Raw genomic sequence first — 23189 nt, forward strand, 5'->3', positions numbered from 1 at the left:
ACACAGCCAAAGAAAATTGTGCCAACAGACCCAACTAATCCCAAGAAGCATGTCCAGACCCAATAAAAGAAACATAAAGTGCACACCCGCAGCAAGCCAAAAAAATGTCTAGTTTTATTTTATGTGAAATTGTTTCTTTTGTTATCACTCGCTCCCCCAAATTTCTCATAACAGTTATTCTCTCCTCCGTCTGTCTAGAACCTTGTCACGTAAATTCCACATCCTCAACTCCCTAACTCGCTCTTTCTCCTCCGTTTCTGTTGCTGTTCCCAATCCCACGCCCATTCCCACCACCCATCACTGAGTTCACACTCTTTCAAGCAGTTGTGGTTGAGTATAGGCCTCCCAATTTCTAATATGGTATCAGAGTCTATCCTAGATCCATTTGTTGTTTGTTGTGGAGACTTCCCATATTCGGGGCACCCGTTATTGTTGATCCCACGTTGTTCAGTCCTGGACGTGAGGGGGTGTGTTAGAAGTCTCACATTGGATAGAGCATAGATGGTCTTTATAAGGGTAGTGCAAACCTCAACTCTTGAGCTAGCTTTTGTGGTTGAGTATAGGCATCCCAATTTCTAATAAATATTCTAACGGCTTATTGTGAATCTGATTCTCACCGGCGCTGCCAACCCACGACGAACTGACACGTTCCAGGGAGTGTCTCAACGTCAACACCACCCGCATCAGTCGTTGATCAGTCTTTGATGCTCGCTTATAACGGCTTATTGTGAACTTGAGAAACCCGATGAGGCTTTGAAGTCCTTAACACGTTGATGTCATTGTTCTTGTGATAACCGCAGAACTAGGAGACATATGGGTTGGGTGGAGAAGGTTCACGGATAAATTCTCAAATGGTGCAATTTATGTCTCTGATGTACCAAAAATTGATTAGGGGTTAATTTGATTACTGTTTTTGAAAAAAATCTTGTTTTATTTTAAAACTTGTTTTTTAAAAATGTCAGTTTTTATTCGAAATTTTTAAAACTAAAATAACAAAACAACTCAGATATGTTTTATGTTTTTGTTTTAAGTTTGGCTTAAGTTTTTGGTTCTTATAATATACCATTTTTCCATTTTTAGTCATTTTAAAAAGAGAGTATATTAAAAGGACAAAAAAACATATTTAAGGCTTTAGGTTTTCAAATTACAATTTTCCTTAAAATGTTTTTGGTCCTTATAATATACCCTTTTTATGTTTTTAGTCCTTTTAAAAAAACTTGTTTTTCACCTTTAACATATCAAAGGTTTTGTTTTTTAAGGATTATGGAAATCAAGAGTCTTGGACTAAACTATTCAGTGTCCCGACGGAACTATTCCCCTATACGGCCCCCCGCATCTTTTCGATTTTCTTTCCGATACTATGTATATTTTTCTTATAGCCTCGGTGATAAAGATAATATATATTGTCCGACAATAAATATCACGTAGCACACTGTAGTGTAGTAGTAACCTTTGAAAAGTCCCCCACTGGTCCCGTGTTTGAATCTCCCTTACAACATTTGATTTTTTTATTTATTTTTAAACAAAAAGGCTATAGAAAAAACCCGCTCTGGATAGGAGGAGTTCAAGAGTTGACTCCTACACTTATGCTATCTTCAGAGTAATTTACAACTAGGTTAGGTCCTATGTATGGTATACATTTGACGATTTATTTTATTTATTCTAATTTTCAGTTTTTTGACAAATTTATGAGTTGGTTAGTATATCCTATACTCAAACTCAAAATAATATATATTTCTTATGCTTATAAAAAAATCAATTAAATTAATTGATTTACACATAACACATATAAAGTCGTTTGGATTATTGTACGATAAAATTATGTTTGATATAATGAAGTTTGATAAAATGAAGGATATTAGATTGAATATGTGTATAAAAATTATATAAAAGTAAATTAAGAAAATGAATATTGTTTATTTAAAAGAAAAGAAAATAAATTTTGTATTTAATCTTTGGCTACCCCGATATTAAAATCCTGGATCTGCTCCTGCTTTGGAAACTCCTCAAATTCATAATATCACTCATTGGGTTGTCCCGGTGGTCTATGTAAAAAGTTTGATATCACCTTATCTTGATATTAGGATGTAAAATGGTATGTTCCAATAACAGGACCTTCCATGTTTTCATTTCATGTTTGTTCTAAGGCAAACTTTTACATGATGGTTGGTGAAGGATGGTTATAATGATGTTTCTCTCATATCCAATAAATGGATGCCAAGTGGAGGTTTATTCCATGTCATCTTAACTTATAAAATTCTTAAATTGGGACTCCAACTATTTATATTATAAATTTTACAACATGATAAAAATACAGTATTTTTTCAAAAATATTTATTTTATGGTTTTTGAATTGATTTTAACCTATATTAAAAGTAATTTTAAATATTTCAAGCTGATTTGGGGCAAATCTATTAACTTAATCCTTCCTCCTCTCCTCCACCGTATATCATCATCTTCTCTGCCGTGTTCATCTTCTTCTCTGGACGTGGTTGGAAGCACTGGCAAGTGCAAACCAGATCGAACCTCCATGTCGTCGCCTCCAGATCTCTCTCCCCGGACTATTTATGTGTTATTTCTGTACTTTTGATCATTGTGAATTGAAATCATGAATTGCATTAGGTGGTCAATGGTTTATGTTTCTATAATGAGAATTATGATCAGGATCATGCCTAGTCACTAGTGAGCTTAACTATTTAAATGTCTCCTAATTGCTGCACAAGTTTCACGTATTATGCACTAAACTAATTAAATCTTATCATGCACATGGTTTTTAATGAAGTGGTGATTTGTTTTGGCACAAGTTCAAAATAATTGCATGAGAACTTGTTTCATTGGTTTTTGGATCACTAAAGTAAGTAAATATATATTTTCAGTTGATTGAAACATATTTTACTCTGTTAGTGTATTTTCCTAAATAATTTAGACTGTATTGTTCAATGAGGCACAAGTTCAATAATTATGCAGAAATACTACATCAATAGTATCTACCTCCATAGGTAATTGTTTGCACTTTGTATTTGTAGAAATTAGTAACTGACCAGGAGCTTATGTTCTGACTTTTCAATTCTTTTTCAGGGGGGACGGTGGGAACTCATTTGTTTTATCTCAGACTGTTTTATTCGGTATCTAGAAATGACTTTTTGAGTGGGAATTGTGGATTGAAATGGCCTGCATTTTAAGCAGTGCATTGTATAGTTAGGGGCCCTATCCATAATTACTTTTGACCAGAACTTGCTAAGTGTGTGATTGGTTTCGTGTCTAAAAAACATCTTTGAAGTGTAAAGCATAATTTCTGTGACCATAATTTCTGTGATTGTTTTGTTTCATGTTTCAAATGCTTGTTATCGTTGAAAAAATAGGTAAGATAAGACACTTAATTTACTATCAAGATTAGTGTATTCTTACCAATAAGGTGTAGCACACCCGATAGATAGTTGAACTTCTTTAAGCATCTAGTCAAGGGTTCAATCCCTGAGTCATGCGTATGGAGAAGCATTTTGTTGGAAATGGTCTTACCCACTTAACGTGATCTTCCGTCTCCGTTAAAGAGGAGATTTGGCCAAGAGAAATGAGTTCGAAAGAAGAGGTTGAAGAGAGGGACATTTTAGTAAAATGGGGCTATTTCATTTTGAATGTTTTAATTTTCACTTGGTGGTAGTGGTCCATGGTGGTCCCAAATATATATATATATATATCAACTTTTCATAGTGGTGGTTTTTTACATCAGCTAACAAAGTCATGGTGTTCCACCTCCAATCTCTATGCCATCTGCAAAGCCCCCGCTTTTCCAATCATTGGGTCTGTGCGTGTTGGTGAGAAACTGGAAACTGCAAAGACACATTCCCCTACATGATCCCTAACCACCGTACCATAGCCTTGGCCATCTCTCCCCGACCAGCCCGTGTTAATTTTATTTTAAGGACTCCTTCTCGTGGTTTAAAAGTATTATTTTTTCAAAGATTTTTTTTTTGAAAAATAAGGGATTGTATTATTATCCACACAAAAAAACCTTTAACGACAGAACCCCCAAGGTCAAAAAAGAGCGAGAAAATCCAGCAAACAAAGAACAACAAACACCCGCTCAACAGAACAACCCCTAAAAAAGGGAAACGACCTCCGCAGGGAACTCACAAAAAACCCTCAAAGGTGCTAGCAGCAGAGCTGCATACCCCAATAGAGCATATCATGGCATGAAATGTTCCTCAAGAACCTTTTCAAGACCTCGTATAACATCCATGTCGCTCCTTTCGTACACTAAATCCACAACCTTACCGAGAAGCCACGCCTTCTTCGATCGCGTGAAGAAACCCCCCCCCCCCACTAACGGTGCCCGAATCCAGCGATGAAGATGAAGAAGAGGCCAAATCTGAATCCAAAGTAGATCCCTCATCCACTGCCAAAGGGCCCTCTAACTCGTTCGATCCTTGAATTAACGAAGAGGACCCCCCAACCTCCAAACTTATATCATAAATTATTATATAAGTAGATAAATAATTTTAAATGGTATAAAATAGTTTATTTTACTGTTATTGAAGAATTATTTTATTTATTGTTTTTTTAAACCATTTTATTTATTGTTATTGTAATAGAAATATCGAATATAATGATAGCTAAGTAGCAGCAAATGATAATAAAAAATTATTTTTAATGAGTAAATTCAATATTTTCACCGCTTATAACTTATTTTATTTTTAATTATATTTATGAGTAACTAATTAAATAGTTTTATCTTAGCAATAACAGCTAGTAATTAATTTTTTTTGAAAACGAAATGAATATTATTATAATGAAAGTCTGAACCAAAATACAGCTCAAGACTGGAGTAAAGTACAATCTTATCAAGGAAAAAGAGAACAAAGTGCAACACTGAACAGTGCACAAAACCCACCACCAACCCACGGAAAGGCCTCTAACGTATCCCATGAAGGGGCATCATTAAAACCTTGTTAGGAAAAACCCATTGGGATAAAAACCTAGCAAGAAAAAAGAGTACCACCAACATGTCTCTTATTTTATCATGTCTCTAATCTTATCTTATCCATTTATGTGTAAAAGTTATGCTGACGAGGAGTTGAGTCAGAACTAATACAGACAGGATAAGATGACATTTTGTTATTTTTTTTAGAAAACTAATTTATGTAATATACTAATTGTATATAATTTATAATAATATTAATGACTAATAAATATATAAAAAAATAATTTTAGTAATATACTAATTTTATTATTTATTAATTACTATTTAATGAAATTAGTATATTACTAAAATCATTTTTTTATATATTTATTAGTCATTAATATTACTATAAATTATATACAATTAGTATATTACATAAATTAGTTTTCTAAAACAGAATAACAAAATGTCATATTATCCCGTCAATATTAGTTTTGACTCAACTCCTCATCAGTATAACTTTTACACATAAATGGATAAGATAAGATAAGAGACATGATTGTGTTATGTGACGATTACACTGTGTAATCCTAATCATGTCTCCTTTATCCAGACCACAAAAGTGCATATAAATTGATTTTGCTGCAACCGCGTCTTCATTCATCTAGCTGTTGCTGCCGCCGCTCATCAATGGCGCGAATACGGACACGACCGCGGTTACTTCCTTCCTCTTCCAACCCTCCCGGTGACTCGCCGCCGTTTCCAACTCTTCCGTTCGAACTTGGAGTGGAAATCCTATGCAGGCTCCCAGTGAAATCGCTGTTGCAACTCCGCTGCGTTTGCAAGTCCTGGAAATCGCTAATCTCCGATCCCAAATTCGCCAAAAACCACCTCCGCTGTTCGTCGACGGACTTCACCCGCCACCGCCTCTTCTTAAGCTACAACACCCTCCCAGGCGACAGATTCAAATTCCTTCTCAAGGATTACCCGCTCCTCTCCGTTTTCAACGCCGCCATGCCTGCCCCCGCCACAGAGCTAGGTTACCCTCTGAGTAACATTTTCAATTTCGTCATGGATTTTTGCCATGGCATCATCATGGTGTGCTTCAATTATAAGAGATGTATTCTTCTATGGAACCCTTCTACTCGGATATTCAAAGAGTTGCCGCGTTTGAGAAATCGACCCCTAGTAGGTACTTTCATAACATACGGGTTTGGTTACGATAATCTTGCTGATAGATACAAAGTAGTTGCTGTTCTCTGCTATGAAACTGATTCTGATACTGGGGGTTACAAGAAAAACAAAACTGATGCTGAGTTTTACAGAACACAAGTCCAGGTTCATACTTTAGGTACTCATGCTTGGAGGGAGATTCAAGACTTCCCTTCATGTGTCCCTTTCACTGGAACAGGAAAATTTCTGAATGGCACTCTTAATTGGTTGGTTTCTCATGAGTCCAATTGGTTTATTAATTCTCTTAATTTGGGGAAAGAGAGTTATCAAAAGATTTTGCCTCCTGATGATGGAAATGAGCCTGAGAATTTTTTGGGGGTGTTGAAGGATTGCTTGTGCGTCCTGTGTGGAGATGCCCTGGTTTGGAATGTTTGGCTTATGAAGGAGTATGGAAATCAGAACTCTTGGACTAAACTATTCAGTGTTGCGACGGAACTATTGCCCCATTACAAAGGACTTCGTGCAATTCATATTTCTGAGGATGATCAAGTACTGGTGGTGAAGTTCTGTTCAGAGTTATTTCTTTACAATTCCAGAGATGGCACTTTGAAAAGTCTCCAAATACAAATTCCAGATGGTTGTATTTCTCTGTTCTCAGGGGCCTATGTAGAAAGTTTGATATCACCTTGCTTTTGATATTGGGATGTAAAATGGTATGTCTGAAGAATCCTTCGATCCATGAACTGGTTCTTAGTACCTTACATGTTTTCATTTCATGTTTGTTCTAATTATTTTGATCATTGTTTATTGAAATCATGCATTTCATTAGGTGGTCAATTTAGTTTTCTCAAATTGGAATAAGATCTGGATGTGATGCCAAGTCACTAGTATGCTTATTTAAATGTCACTTAACTGCTCACAAAATTCATTTTTGCTTCAAATCTTGCATAATACATTATGCACTAAACAAACTAAATCTTATCATGCACATAATTCTTAATGAGCCTATGATATAGTTTTTTTTTTTTTCCTTTTTGGGCATAAGTTCATAATAATACCATGAGAACTTGTTTGGTGTTTTTGAATCACTAAAATAGACATACACCTTTCAGTTGATTGAAACATCTTTTACTGTGGTTGTTGTTTGTGTTGTATTTGGGTTATGTTGTTTTGGTAAGGGTGTGGTTGGCGTCTTAGATGGGAGAGTTTGTTCCCATCATTCTTTCATTCAATAAAATTTGTTCTGCTGTCAAAATAAATTTTTACACAAAAAGTCCCTTTCTTCATGCCATCTTCTTGTGTTTCTTATTGTATCCTTTCGCCAGAAATTCTACACAAATATCTACCTCTAGAGGTACTTGTTTGCACTTTGTAATTACTAGTAACTGACTAGGAGCTTCTGTTATGAATTTTCAAGTATTTTTCAGGTGGGACAGTGGGAACTCATTTCTGAAGTATATTTTTTGTGATGACCAAGAGTAGTGGAAGATGTGACAGCAAGGAAGTTGATACTAGCTGGGAAGACACAAAGTGAATTATATGTTTTTTTTCTTATATTTCATACCAAAGCTATTGTGACAATATGCCAGTTATCCTATTTCTCTTCAATACTAGTTAAGGATCCTTGAATGCCTTTTGTTTGAAACTATAAAGTTTTCTTCCATTTATATCTTAGACTGGTTTGTTTGGTATCTAGAAATAATTTAATGAGAGGGGATTATGGATTGATGGACAGACCAATGGCCTGCATTTTAAGCAGTGTATTGTATCTTGATAATAACCTTTATATCAATTACCATCTGATTAGAATATTGATATGCTTCAGACATACTTCTAAGTCAGATTGTGTAACCTTTACTCTGATAATTTGTGAGTTACTTGGTTTGTAAGTTGCTCTTACTTTGCTAAATACCAGGAAAGCCAGGGGAACTGGATTACAGAAATCATTGAATGTTTATCTCTCATTCTTGTTCTTAACTATAAAAGAACATTGGTTTGGTACCAAAAGGACCACTGAACCTCATGCAATTGTTGACTTCAAAAATCGTTGAAGTTTATGAGACATCAACGAATGCTATTGCTCCCCACTTATTTGTCTATGCTTAAACTGTCATGCAGTTCATTTTTACTTAGTTGTGCATGGTTCATTATGTTAGCTTGGTGCCCCTACTTTGTTGCTCTAGTTTATCTGCATCTGAGTTATTTTGGTGTTTTGGTTTAGTTGCGCTCGCTCACATCTGGCAAAGAAAAAAATTGTGCTGACGAAGAGTGTGTTGTTTCTTTTTGGTTTTAGATGGTTTTGATTGTCTTCCAAAAGGGAACCCCGAGACCTTGCATTTAGCTCCCTTTTCCTTCTATTATCATACTTTTGTTTGTTTTTCTTTCTGCATTATCATTGTCTTTAGCACTTTAATCATTCAGATTGTTCTTTTCTCTTTCTTTTTTCATCATTACTAATGTTCTTGTTCATGTCATTTTCAGAGTTCTTGAAAATCTTAAAAAGAGCCAATTTTTATTATTGTTTCTGGTTTATCAATATTATTTCAAATTGTGGATTCGATCTCTCCTTGTACTTTTCATACATGAGAAAGTAAGATTAGCACCTGAAGTGGGCGTGGACACCCAAAGAAGGAACATGAATAGGTATGATAGTTAGAGATAAATGAAAATTATGATGTATACAAGGTGTCGTCATTATTTGTGTGTCCGAAAAATGAGATTGTTTTGATACATACCAAGCCCATTTTAAGTTATATTTATTTTGTTACTTGTGAATGTTTTCTCTATGCAATAGTTGTTACTTTGAATTTGTTCACCATCCAGCATAGTGTTGATATTTTCTTTAGTAGGTTTTCCTATCTTGCTTGTATCTATGACACATACATTACACAATAGTTTCTTCTACTATACTGTGCTTTTTTGTTGCATATATCTTTTTGTTATTATTCTGTTTTGCCATTGTGAGGGAGAGTGGCTTAAGGTTCATGTGCTAATATGTCCTTGGTTTTTCCTCTTGAAACATCCGTGTTCAAATCTCCATTTTTCCTCCTCCATCTTGTATATTAAATGTGATATCAATACGCTAAGAGGTGAAGCTTTTATGTAGTAGTGCCTTTTAAGCCAAACCTTATCCATAATTTTTTGCAGCCTTGGCGCTTCCTTTGTTCTGTGAATAGTGTTTCCTCATCTAGGTTTTGTGTTGGTTTTCCTTGTCAAAATCTGTGTTGATTGGAGATTGGGTTGATGCTTTTTTTTCTTCTTGTGAATGAAGCTTTCCCAACCTGGTTAGTAATTTTCTTCTAGAGTATGAGTTCTTTCATGTTATATTAGGAATAAAATTATTTTAATGTGTAATTGTTATTTTGAACTTAATTTAGAATAACAATTATGAATATTTTTTCATGAAGAGATAGATTATAGAATTGTGCTTCCGAGAGAATTTGGAAAGCAAAGTAAGAGTGACACTTCATATTATGATTAATGTGGCAAATTTAGTATTATGTGACCAAAATTTAACTGAAGTGTGAACGCTATAGCCCGTAACTCAATTTTATTTTAAATTATTATAAGTATATTTTTAGGTTAGAACATAACGGATATTTTGATAGTTGATCAGTACCCATTATGTAAGTCTTTTCTAGTCAGTTGCAATTTGAAAATGAGATATGCAAGTGTGTAAAATTGTGATTGTGAAAGATTGCGTCTCTTTCTATGGCCTTTGTACAGTGTTGTTAAGTTTGTAGAGGTATATTTCTTAGCATTACTTCTTACTAAAGCAGTGAAATGGTTGGTTTAATGTAATTATCGCAAGTTTTAGGGTAAAATTTGTCAAATAACTTTTTTTCTTTTTAGTGCCATTCAAGCGAATCCGGTATCATCTTACTTTGACAGGTATTAGTTAAACTCTAACATTAACGATTGTTTTGGGTGAATGGATTACGGTCTATAAATTGGTCTGGTGAATATTTAGGATCGGATGAAAGACAACTAAAATTCGTCATAACCCGTTCCTTATTCCCCGCTAGTAGAGAAAGAGCATGTTTGTTAATATCCTATTTATCATTCTTGTTTTTTTGGGTCAAATCCAAATTATCATTATGAGACAAGTTTTTTTTTTATCGAAGTAAGGTAACATAATAATAATGGGCCCAAAGGTGATCCAATGACATACCATTGTCAATATGTTTGTCAATATATTGATAAGGTTTAGAGGCAAGTTTTCAAAACTCTTGTCTCACAAAAAAAAAGAGTGAAGAAAAGTTCAGTTTTTTGGGCCTCAGAATACCAAACTGAGCTCAAAGTAAGAGAAGGAGGGCATAATTTCTAGGGGACCCACAACTTGGGATAGAAGTAGGTCAGGCCGTCGACAAGAGTCTATGACCTATAGCCTACATCAGGTCCAGGTCAGGCCAGACCAAATTAATAAATAGACAAGACTCAGGCTTTTTGAAAAGTTTTTTTTAGTTAAACATGTAAGGCTTAGGCCACTCAAAAAGCCTTATAAATTATAAGCCTAATAGGCCGGCCTATTTAAAAAAATAATTTTATTTTATTATTTTTACATCGAATTTCTATTATAATATCTCAAAATTATATACTTATTGTCTGAGAGTGTATCAAGTGAGAGTAATGTTTATAGTGAGAGATGAGAGCATCAAATCGTGATCGTACAATTATATACGAATGATTGAGATTTAATGTCATTTAATGATCATACATTTTTAAAAAGTCATGTGACTTTATATTTTAATCTTGATCATTCATGTTAAATTTAATGATCACGATTTGATGATCTCATATTTCACAATAAACATTGCTCTCACTTGATACGCCCCCCTCATTGACTTATTTATATGTTTAAGCATGTTAGACTATAAAATTATTTAACCATATAAACCACTATAGATAGAGACTGATAACTTTGACTTAGACGATATAATGATATTATTATATTTTTTCTCATTAGCTATAAGTTTGTTGACATGTTTACAAATAGAATTGTTGGTATACTTAATGTCATATGTTTAAATCAGGTCCTTATATAGGCTACCAGGTCAGACCAGACATTTAACAGATCAAGACTTAGACCGAAAAAAAAAGCTTATAAGAGATAACAAGTCCAAATTAGGCCTTAGATTTTTGAAACAAGTCAGCCTATTTAAGCAAAATCTAGCCTATTTTCATCCCTACCCACAATAGAAGTAATCTACTCTAATCGAGACACAAGTGGTGAAGGAAGGGTCCTTTGATGTGATTAGACAAAAATCCCTTAGATTATATTTTTACATTAAAATTAAAAAATCTTACTAAAAATAAGAATTTAATTAAATATTATTCATACTAATAAAAAATATTTTTAATTTTCTATTTCAAAACTATAATTTTTTTCAACTAATTTTTTTCTTTTCGTTTTTCTTTATACTCCTCTCATATCAAACTATATATCTAATTACTTCACATGTAACCAAAAAAAAATTATCAAACTATCTAAACAATCATGTGACTTTCTTTCCTTTTCCTTTCCTCCCTCCACACCCAAACAGATATACCATTCAAAGTGACATCCAAGAAACTGGTTAAAATAAATGTAGCTCTACTAGGAGTTATTGGAGTGAGATATAGAGTAATGATTTATTCACACTTCACTTTTTCTTTCATTTCGGTTTTCACTCTTTTTTCTTTTTATTTTTCTATATTTTATGTCACATCACATATTATATCACTTATTCATGAGATATTGGATGGAAGGATATTGATGGGAACTAAAAATACAAATGCAAATGCATAGAGCGCAGCAACGTCATATCTTAGCTTATCTGTCTCACTGGTTTTCTTTGCATTTGGTTGATGCTATCATATCTGATCATAAGGCTGTTGCTGCTTTTTATGGGTTGTTGTGCATCGCAGCATCTGATGTAACACAAGCATCAACATTGATTCCTTCACCAACACTACACTACACTCTGTATCTTTTGTTTCTTTTTTTTCTTTCTCATGCTTCTCTTTTGCTTACTTTACGTACTGTTGAAGCCTAGTGATTAATTATTTTAATCAAATTCTTTACACATGAACGGTAGAATTTTAGGGTTCAAACCTCTTTTTGTAAAAGAAGAAGCAGACCAGCACTTCAATTTATATCATTTATAAATAATTGTTATGCATTTTAGATTTGTTTGGATTATTTTTAAATCATAATCATTTTTTGAATACATTTAATAACTCATTGTTAATGAATGAATACATTTAAGTTAACCCATCATTTATAAACCTAATGCCTAATTACTCGATTAGATAATCATAACATATTTTTAGCCAACGTAACTCATACGACTATCACTAATCCTATTTTTCAAATAAAATAAATTGGGCAACATTATTTAAGAATCTATGTGCCGTACATAGGGGGTCCCCCAAACCCTTTGTAATGTACTGCTCCAGTAGCCTCCTAGTGTGATAGGATCTCAGTAATGCCAATGCATTGTGTCAGTGCCAGAAACCATATTCATTTTTTTACCAGTCTTTCTGTCCCTTCCCTTGCATTGCATGGACGTGCAGTGCTGAAAAGCATCTGACCCAAATTCAGAGGTTAAGAGAGAAAGCTCCAAGGGACAAAAAGGGAACTCCAACACCTTTTCAAACCCTTCTTTAATTTCCTCTCTCTTGTTTTGTTTTATCCCTCCAAAAAATTTTATTTCTTTTATTTAAATCACATGGTATCATTCACTAAATCAAAATTATGTTTGAGTCTGATATAACTTTTATGCTTTTTACACAAAAGTATTTATCGCATCTCCATTACCGTTCACAGTTCACAGTGACTTAAACTCAAGATTTCTGCTTAAGTTAAAATGACGCACATCTTTTCTTCTTCTGGTCTTCTAACAATGCATCTCTAATTATAAAATTGGGCTGGCACTTGCCGTGTCTGTAGCTGAGCTTCTGTACCACCATTCCATGTGGGACCCTACCACACTCTTTTACACACTTGGTTTTTCAGCAAACCCATAAACTTTGTTTGTCTTTTTGCTTGGATATTTGGATTCTTTGTCTCTGCCATTTACACTTTGATGGTTGCATGACATGGTGAAAAAAATGGTCCAGTTAGTTTTAAATTTATGCAAATTAAAGCATCATATCTACCTCTATTTGACATGACATTGCTGTTCATTAATAATTTTAGTTAGATGAAGCCGTCTTTAGTCTTTACAGTGATGTCAAATACTAGTTGTACCATGGTGGTTCCATGTTTGGTTAGTTTCACAAGTTAAAGCTGCATGGACAAGCCACATGCATCGATAATCGATTGGATGCTTAACTACCTGAACGTGGAGATTGATTTGAAGATTCTCTATTTCTTCTATCAACTATCTAGAGAATTGTGCAGATATTTTGTGAAGTAGAAAAAAATAAGGAATATGAATATCTTAGACATTTCATATACAAATTTTACATCGATCAGTAGTAAGGTTACTATCAAATGACTTTATGATACATGTTCAAAAAGTATAATAAAATTCATCAAAAAATACAAGGTAAAATTGATAACATTAGATTCATAAAGTAGATTCAGTCCTTCCTTAAACCTCACACATGACAGAGCTTTATGACACTGCCATTTCATTTTTTTTTGCTAGAAATAATTTAACAAAAATATATAAATATTTCTTTATATTTGATGTTGATCGATCGAAGAATTTAAGTTTAAATAAATGAGAATAATCAGAATACATGTGTCACTAATATCTTGTTCACAGATGTGTAAAGATGGTTCAGATGTAATTCAGTTTCAACTTTCAACATCAAATGTAAATTAGTACTAATTATCTTATGAATGTAAAAATTAAACAAGAAAATAAATGAACAGTTAGAAATGCATTCTGAACAACTTGAATCATTGGCCTTGACAAAGAAAAGATTACATATTCTTCAATTTCTTATACTCCACTGATATTTTATCCTGCACAAACTAAAGGCTGGTCATGTAATTAACACTATCTAAAAATCAAATGGCATGTCCAGAAGAGTTATCACTAGCAGTAGAACATGAGCTTCTTGATGTTTTCACTAAGTTTAGGAAGTGGTGCTGTCTTTGGAGGAGCAGCTCTTGATAATGTAGATGTGTTTCTGAACAAACCTAAGGACTCTGATCGCTCAAGGTAAAGTCTTCCTCTGTATGCAGCTAAATGTGCATAATATGCAGGAGGCACCAAAGAAATTGGCTTTGTACACCTAACAAAAGTGTAGCACAAATTGTAAACCAGCTTCTGAAGCTCATCAGAAGTAAACTGGTTTTCATCCCACAAGACATGGTAATGAGTTGGTCTGCTTGTTCCTTTCACACCCCAATGACTACAGAGATAGAAATCAAATTCCTTCGGATGAGTAATCACTGAATCGACCACGGTCCCGGGAGGAATGTTTTCGTATAAAAAGTTATTCTGAGGGGAAGACGGATCAGTTTCACCGGGAAAGGGAAACAACCTTGTGTGATGCCTCTTCTGCACAACTGCAAAGGTAATGAGAGGTTTATAATCAGGAAACCTTTCACATGCGTGTCTTATGGATTGCAGTTCCTCTTGCATCACTTTGTGAAATTGTGTTTCGCTAACTCCGTCTCTAAAGAAAACTATTCGGTTGGGGAGTTTCTCTACCTCCTGATAAAAATCATCAAGCAATTCCCCCACCATTGGACCAAGATCCTGGATAATTTCTTGTCTGTGTGTTTGGGACCTTATTCTTGAAATGTACTTGTTTGCTGTTGGCCAATTCATGCTACCAACAACAGCAGCAACAGATGGACTGGAATCATCAAGAGGATGAGGATGAGTCACATCGGCTCCCATGAATATCACGGGCTCATCGATGTGAAAGAGGCGTGGTAATTGAGAAGGCAGTGAGTTGTAGAGGGCAACTGTGCATCCACCAACTTTGGCATTGATTTTGAGGGCCAAATTTGCCAAGAACTGTGAACTTAACTTGCACAGATTTGGGTACAGGCAGCATTGGCTTATGAGACCGATACTTGTCTCAGCAATCCGTTTCAAGTCTGCATACCCTTTGTGTTTTCTCTCCATTACACAAATAAGAAGCTGGAGATTGTTTGAGGCAGTCCTCTGGATTCTCTTGAGCTTAGATTCCAAAAGTGTGACATTGTTAAGAACCTGGCTTGATTCAAACTGGGGACTCATAACTGTGTTCTTATTAAGAAAAATGCCCAGTTGTTCACACCTTTGACATAATTGGTTTATGAATCTAGGGATATTAGACTTCTGCTCAGGGGTGCCCCCAAAGCTTACAAGTGCCCACCTTTCAATTGTAGTTCCTTCAAAGACATTGCCATCTAGAAGGTTCCACTGACGGTCATGGCGTGAAGGAGTAAGGTTTCTCACATGACCTCCATCTCCAAGCTTTAGTTTGGGAGGGTGAAGAATTCTCCCAGTCAACTTTGTCATTTCTCTTGAGACTTGGAGTTTGAATTCTCTTTCCTGCTCACCACTGTCAAAAGGATTTTACTTTTAAGGCATTAGAAACCAAAACAACATAAACATGAAAAAGAAAGAAAGCAAATGCTCCATAGTAATAATGTACAAGATTATACACAATGTTCAATAAAGTGAAACAACTATTGTATCTTGTTACCTGGTAGACCCAACATTTCCTCTCATGACTCCTTCGATGATGGTTTTTCGTTCTCCTGGTCTTTGGCAGCCCATCTTGAGTATTCTTGCTGTCTGATCATCCGACAGTTTCCCGAGGAATTTCTGGCCTTCGCAGATCACACAAAGCTCCATAGGAAGATAACAAGGTTTACTCCTACTAATCTGCAAGCATGGCAATTTTCGGAATTGTATGTCGTAGTTATAGTGATCTTTGAAGTAATTCACAAGCCTCAGATTCTGTCCATCCCTGTCAGCAAACCAAAGATTTTCAGTAGCCTCCTCAGTTAAGCCGTAGACACGGTATCTCTGAACTGTTTCTCTGTGGCAAACAAAGACCCTGATGTTCTTCAGTGCCTTCTCCACTTCCTTCCTTTCTTCACAAGTTAATTGAGTTGTCTTCCTTTGAGAAAGGTCTCGAAGAAACTCGAGGCGTTTCTGCAAGTATGAAATCACTCCTATACTCTCATGGAATGCAGTTACTGAGAAATCGAGATTGAGAGCAAGTCCTTGTTGGGTCGGTCGAAGACTCTGAAAGAATCCCCTCAATCCCACAGCTCCTCCCCCAATGTCTTTGCTTCTTCCCATTGAATTTGAGTAGAATGATCTCCCTACAGGTATGCATTTCTCAGTCGGGCTTTCCCTCAGAACTACATCCAAAGCATGTAGATAATCCTGTGGAAGTGGAATCCATTCATCACCCTCTTTGCTCAAGTAGTTAGTTAACTCCTTCCCATCAATCTTTGAGACTAGTTTGATATTTATCCGGAACAGTTTATGCTGTTCTTTCTTCTCCTTCAAGTCATACATTTCTCCATAAGGTGAAGTCAGTTTGCTTGTTGGGATTAGGAGGCTAATGTAGAACTCAAGCTTATCGTTTTGGAATTCAATTGAACTGTAAAGATTCTGTCTCCCATCATATGCCGGCAGAGCACCCGAGAGCATAGCAGAATTGTTATTTACCAATTTCTGTTTGATTTCCCTTGCCACATCCTTGGAGGGATGAGGAGTAATTTCAACATTGTAATGATAAATTTTTTGGGATGGATCAAACTGCACCAAAAAGTGGTTGGCAAGGAGAGAGATCACAGAACCTTCTTTTCCACCTGAGTCTGGCCTCCTTGCAACAATTAAGTCCTGTTGCTTCCTTGTTGGAATGAGTTTCCTCCCATCATCTCCTTTAAAGGATTCCTTAGTTTGCCGCTGAAGTTCCTTTGGGGCTGAATCTGTATGTGAAACAAGATGGTTCATCATTTTTCCAATTTATTTTGCTTCCACAGAAAGTACAAAATACCTAGAAAAGTTGAGGTGATAAATTTTTCTAATAAATTATAGTTACATAACATTGTGTTGTTTGTGTGTTTAGAAACAATCTTTTATTAAAAGAATTTCCTTTAGATTGTATAAACTTTTCTCATGCTCCAATATTCACAAGTTAATCATTACTATTCTCTCCAAATTCTGAGAACTTGACCAAGTGTTTGAAGTGTGGATTTTGGAACCTAAGCTGAGCACTTCAAACACTTGGTGAATTCACAGAAATTTGGGACCTATGTTTCGATGTATGTTTCACTAAGCTAATCTGGATTGAAATGCTCAAACTTACTTCTCCTCATGCAGTAGTTGGGTTTACATATTAGCTCAAAATTGATTTAAGCCACAACTTAGTTTGCTAAGAAACAACTACAAATTATTTTGGCATCAACAAGTTTAGAAATTATCACTCTTCACAATCACAAAAAGCCAGAGGTATCAAAAAATAAATCATTTCACTTAAAATCTCACTTTTAACCAAAATCAATTCAATAGGTAAGCTCAAGGTTGAGAATGCTCAATCAAACACACACTTAAAGCTTCAAAAAAATGGTAGCATCAATATAGAGGAGAGTAAATAAAGATTCATAGTTACTAATGTAGTTAGGCCTTGTTATTGTTTGAAAAACAGAGTCCTCATGCAAACCTTCACATTAAAAGCAGCAAAATAAAAACAAAATCTGGATCAAATCGAACATCATTGAACTTCAGAGATAAATTACAACCTAAATGCAATGTTCCTTTCTATATGATACAACCAGGAAGTAGTTTTTCTCTGAGAAGTTCAAGAAAATTAGGAAACTTTTTTTCCAGGTAAACCAAACAAGCAAGCCTAAAGAACAAATTCTTAACTTCTCTACTAACAAAACAAGATTGCAAACAAAAGGGTGAGTTTGAAATGGAAGGGAAAATGCTCCTACTTACCAGGAGCAAGAGCTGGTTCAGAGAGCTTGTAATCCGAAGAAGGAGAACTATTGAGTTTGCATGGAGGTTTCTGCAAATGGGTTTTTGAATTGATGCTCTGGTTTTGAGGGAAGGGTGGAATCAGAGGTAGTTGTTGAAGAGGTATAAGAGAAGGTAGAGGAAGAAGTGCTGGGTAGTACCTCTGATACTTGTTCTGGTTGTTGTTGTTGCAGAAGCCAACCTGAGCTGAGTACTGTAGCAGATGATGATGCTGATGATAGTGGTGATGCTCATGAGAGTTGGCTCCATTGATGAAGCTTCTTGTTTTTGTGGTGAGTTTCTGGGTAGCATTGGTGGAATCCTCTGTCTCTTCCATTATTTGATTGGGAGTTTTGAGAGAATAAGAGAATATGAGAAGATGGGGTTGGTTTGGATTCTATGCCTTGAATACAAGGTTGAAGATGCCACAACAAGAAACTAGAGAACTGTTCAAAGAGAGACAGAATAGGAAGAAAGAGCAAACCAAAGGTTAGTGAGAAGTGGGAAGAAGGTGAGGTAATTAAAACTTATACTATGTTTGGTTGAGATAAAAAGGAATTGAAAGTATAAAGCTTATGCTTTCAATTTTTCTCATATTAATTAATTCACATAAAATATTATCTCACTTTTCTTATTTTATTTTTTAGTAAACTTTTTTTATCCACACTCTTATGTTGTGTTCGGATGTGTGTTCCACACAAACATGTTTGGAAAGTCACAAGTTGTAGATTCTAGTTTAACGTTGTAGTTTATAGTTTCATGTGATTTTGAGGACTAATGTGAATTTTGAAAGTGGAATCAAATATGCATTATTATTTTTTGGCAGTTTTTTTTGCTATTCACTTTTTTTAATACATGTATGTTTTATATGTGTAATCAACTCGTAAATATCTATATCATATATAGATGAGCTCTTTCAAGGTTAATGAGTTTTCTTCATTCACAAACTAAAACTTAAAATCTTAATGCATGTTTAGATACATGATAACAAAGACTGTTAGACAAAAATTATGATTATGATTTTACCCCAATTTTTGACCGAGTATTCAAATATGTAGTTACTTACAAACTGAACTAATCATCTGTTTGTTTTGAAGTACTCTTTCTTAGATGCGTGGCAGTATACTTCAATAGAAAAAAATAAATTAAAAAGAGAATTGGCAGGCACATTTGAGTTGCATTAAATGGGGGCGTAGAAAATGCCATTCACAAAAGAGGTATTGTCTGTATGCAGTTTGCAATCTGTCTGTATAAGAGTATCTTGTGTGTTAGAGGCATTAATATCATCTTACATTGTCCTTGACTCTGTCTTCCACACAAGACTGACCTAGCATTTACCATTGGAAGTCAAATTAGGTCAAAAGGACCAAACAAGCCCTCTCCCTCCTTTTTATTTACCTCAATTATTTTATTGGAACTTACATTTATTATGCTTATGGGGATTGAGGTTTCACCTTCCAATCAATTTGAGTTCACACTTTGTCTCTCTTTAGCAGCATTATTTTCACTATGAACCAAAATTCTCAAACATCATCATCCCTTTGTTATGTCACTATTCTTGTCTATTTTCTGCAGGCTTCCATCAACTTCACACATTGAATTTCCTGCTTGTCATTTATCAAGTCTTTGCTCTTGTTTCGTCATTAGCACCCTGATTCTTCAAAATCCTCATTCCTCAACAGAACAAAGAGATATATTTCAGATAATTGGGACCATTTTGCTAGCCTGAAAATTGCTGTGTTGAAAATTACCCATTTTGAGTTATTTATTTTTCAAACATAGCTTTTGCAATGGGAAACATGAGAATGTTCAGCCTCAAGCACACATGCAGAAAATAAATTACAAAAGAAGCTCACAGTTCATTTTGGAAATCCAAATACTAGTAGGTTTGTATCACTTTCTTTTTCCCCATAATCCATAATTGATTTTGGCTCCAAACTCAATTAATATGATCTTCAAGCTTTAATGGAATTACTCTCATGACTATAGGTGGTGGATACCTTAGAAAATTAAAGAAATTTTTCAAACACAATCAATTCTGAAGCAGAACCTAGTTTCAAATTTTTATGAGTAGTTTATGAGTTTTGAAAGAGATCCATCTAAAACATAAAAACAGAACCAATTCGAAACATAATCAATTCTATGAGTAGCTTACAGATTTCATAATTAGTTCTGAAAAAAAGTAAAAAGAGGATCCAAAGATGCTATAAGCCTATATAACCAAAGTCAATGTTTATAATTTCTTGTCTATGAGACATGATTTTCTTTCCCTTTCGATTCAACTCCCCTGGATGAAGCTTTGGTTCAGTGCATGTAACAATGGAAAGCAAAATTGTCTCAGCGGTCCAACCCCTGGTCTATTCAAGAAGTAGTGTGAGATCTTTCATGAGGACTTATAATCATAACTGAAAAAAAGATAAATAGCTCTATACAAAGAACATAAACTAGCTTATCTCTTTCCAGTTTCCCTTTCATAATAATTTAGTTTGATCCCATCTTTAATTTTTACTTTTGCCCCATCTTTAGTCTGCATGATCAGTGGTGGTGGGACGGTAAGGCGGTAAGGGTCATTTCATGCACTTTGTAAGGTAAACATCAATTGAATGTGATGATGAGACAATATTATATGTGTGGAGCTTTCAGATATATTTAGTTCGATCTGATCATACCACATAACTCCTCTAATCTTCATTGGTTTAGTGCTGTTTACACTAATTTTCTTTGTTATAAATATTGTCTATATTTACTGAAGTAACTCTTTAGGGTGGGTTTGGTTTGGTGTGGGAGGGGGAGAAGGCGCGATATATTGGAATGGACCAGTGCAATACTTCTAGAAAAATATGTGTTGGTAGGGTGAAAATGCTGACCCAAACATACACTTAGTTTACGACTTTAAATAGCATCTATGTGGGTTTAAATGAATTACACATCATTTAATTAAATATTTAATCTATAAATTAAGTAACCCTAATTCAATCCCAAAATACACTGATCTAATTTTTTCCCAACCCTAATTCTTTCTATTATGAAGAAATTGAAGCTTCGAGCATATGGCCTCCTTCTTCTCCCTTTTCCCCTTCCATCCCACATGTCCATTCTCCCCTCATTCTTCGCATTCAGCCCATTCTTCCGCTCTCCCCCTTCTTCGTGTTCAGATCCCCATGAGATGAAAGCATCATCGAAGATTTTGACTTCATCCTCCATTTCATGATGGAGAGTATGTGATTGCGGAGAAATTTCATATTACTCTATAATAATCATTTTTTAACAAAGGTATAACTTACTTTTACCATACACAATTTTAGTAGAATCAATTATGTTCATAATAAATTATGCTACCCTGGTCCAAATACACTAAAGCAATCATTATCCTTACATTTTTTTTTCCTCTTTTCGAAATCACATGTTAATCATATTAATAATAATCTGTGAAGCACGGGTACGCCAAATTGGCTTCCGTACCGGCACCGGGTGCGCACCGGGTGCGGGTACGCCTTGGGTGCGCTCCGGTGCGCACCGAAAATCTCTGGGTACGTCGCGGGCAATTGGGTGCGTCGGCGGTGCGTCAGCGGTGCGGCCGCTGGGTACTTCAGTGTAAAAAATTGATTTTTTTACTAATTAAATAATTCAAAAATATTTTCCCACAGATAGTAAGTTAGTAACTAAACCTAATTTACTCTCACGTTCACAATTGTTACCCTCTCCTCCACTTGACGCCGCTCTTCTCCTTTCTTATGCTCAACCTTTGTTCTCCTCTTCTCTCTCAGAAACACGTAAGTTCTCTACAGCTACCTCTCTTCTCCTCTTCTCTCTTGCCTTCTAATGCAATCAATTTGTTGAGTGTTATCATAATCCATGCTGTAAAATTGTTGTATCTATATCTTATGTCTCTTGAATGTTATTTTAATTGGTGTTATTGTCTCTTGTTTAAAGCTCAATGTTAGGGGTTGTTTATGAGCTATTTCTCATTTTGTGCTATTGTCTATGTTAGAGGTTTGATATAGCCTATATTTTCTATTTTTACTTCACTATATACATAAATATACATATATCTACATTAACGTACCCAGGCGTACCCGCACCTAGGATTTTTTGAAATTGCCGTACCACGTACCCGGTACCGCACCCGTACCGGGTACCGTACCGGTACCCGTGCATCCTAGATAATAATAAAACCATAACACATTCATAGTTTCTGAAAACTAAATTGAATAAACAACATATTATTATGTGGTTTGAGTTTCCAGCATAACGGAATTTACTGGGACACTTGATATGTGAAATGATTTCATTTGAATTGATCTGAATCACTTGCTGTTACAAAGAGAACTTTTTTATTTGAACTACAGGTTGATATGCAGTAAAACCTACAGTTCACTGTATGCATCTCTTTATTGTAATGATGTTGAGGAGGCGCCTGTGAAGCACGGGTACGCCAAATTGGCTTCCGTACCGGCACCGGGTGCGGGTACGCCTTGGGTGCGCTCCGGTGCGCACCGAAAATCTCTGGGTACGTCGCGGGCAATTGGGTGCGTCGGCGGTGCGTCAGCGGTGCGGCCGCTGGGTACTTCAGTGTAAAAAATTGATTTTTTTACTAATTAAATAATTCAAAAATATTTTCCCACAGATAGTAAGTTAGTAACTAAACCTAATTTACTCTCACGTTCACAATTGTTACCCTCTCCTCCACTTGACGCCGCTCTTCTCCTTTCTTAGGCTTAAATATGTTGGGGGCCCCTATAAAATAGGGGTCCTTTGGTTTAAGCCCCTACAAAATTTTTTCTTGGGAATAAGCCCCTAATGAGAAAATAATATATAGTGATAAGCCCCTGCCGTCAACTTCCGTTAAAAAATATATGAGTCAGCAAACGGAGCTGACGTGGACCTTTGCCACCTCATCAAGTGGGCCCACAAGCTGCTGACGTGGAAATGAGAAGAGAAATATGAAAATGCCAAATGTGGGATTTGAACCCAAGACCTAGAACATAATGGGCAACATCCTTCCCACTAGGCTACAAGCTGCATCATTAGTATAAGTGCAAAATTTAATATATATCTTATTTAAACTGAAGCTGCTAATATTTCAACCAAAAATTTAAAAATGTCCTAAGCATGATTTGAACCCAAAACATAGAGGTTCATGGAGGAGGCTCTAACCACTAAGTCAATGCCTAATTTATGCATGTATTTTTAGCGCAAAACTA

General features: G+C 35.3%; 2 protein-coding genes across 4 annotated transcripts; one reads left to right on the top strand and one right to left on the bottom strand.

The window, feature by feature from the left end:
• The first annotated feature begins 5522 nt into the window (after nucleotides 1–5522).
• Nucleotides 5523–7897, top strand: LOC130739791 (F-box/kelch-repeat protein At3g23880-like). 2 transcript variants are annotated; one of them, XM_057592200.1, is made up of 2 exons: nucleotides 5523–6786; nucleotides 7491–7897. In XM_057592200.1, the coding sequence occupies exon 1, from the start codon at nucleotides 5591–5593 to the stop codon at nucleotides 6767–6769; it is 1179 nt and encodes a 392-aa protein (XP_057448183.1). In that variant the 5' UTR covers nucleotides 5523–5590; the 3' UTR covers nucleotides 6770–6786; nucleotides 7491–7897. The 2 variants fall into 2 exon arrangements, with proteins under 2 accessions (XP_057448183.1, XP_057448184.1); XM_057592201.1 differs by having other exon boundaries at nucleotides 7501–7897.
• Nucleotides 7898–13843: 5946 nt separating this feature from the next.
• Nucleotides 13844–18505, bottom strand: LOC130739792 (protein argonaute 7). 2 transcript variants are annotated; one of them, XM_057592202.1, is made up of 3 exons: nucleotides 17968–18505; nucleotides 15713–16955; nucleotides 13844–15568 (listed from the first exon to the last, which is right to left on the bottom strand). In XM_057592202.1, the coding sequence occupies exons 1-3, from the start codon at nucleotides 18320–18322 to the stop codon at nucleotides 14104–14106; spliced, it is 3063 nt and encodes a 1020-aa protein (XP_057448185.1). In that variant the 5' UTR covers nucleotides 18323–18505; the 3' UTR covers nucleotides 13844–14103. The 2 variants fall into 2 exon arrangements, with proteins under 2 accessions (XP_057448185.1, XP_057448186.1); XM_057592203.1 differs by having other exon boundaries at nucleotides 18147–18277.
• Nucleotides 18506–23189: the final 4684 nt, after the last annotated feature.

Source organism: Lotus japonicus, chromosome 2 (assembly GCF_012489685.1).
Source record: "Lotus japonicus ecotype B-129 chromosome 2, LjGifu_v1.2".
Taxonomy (NCBI): domain Eukaryota; kingdom Viridiplantae; phylum Streptophyta; class Magnoliopsida; order Fabales; family Fabaceae; genus Lotus; species Lotus japonicus.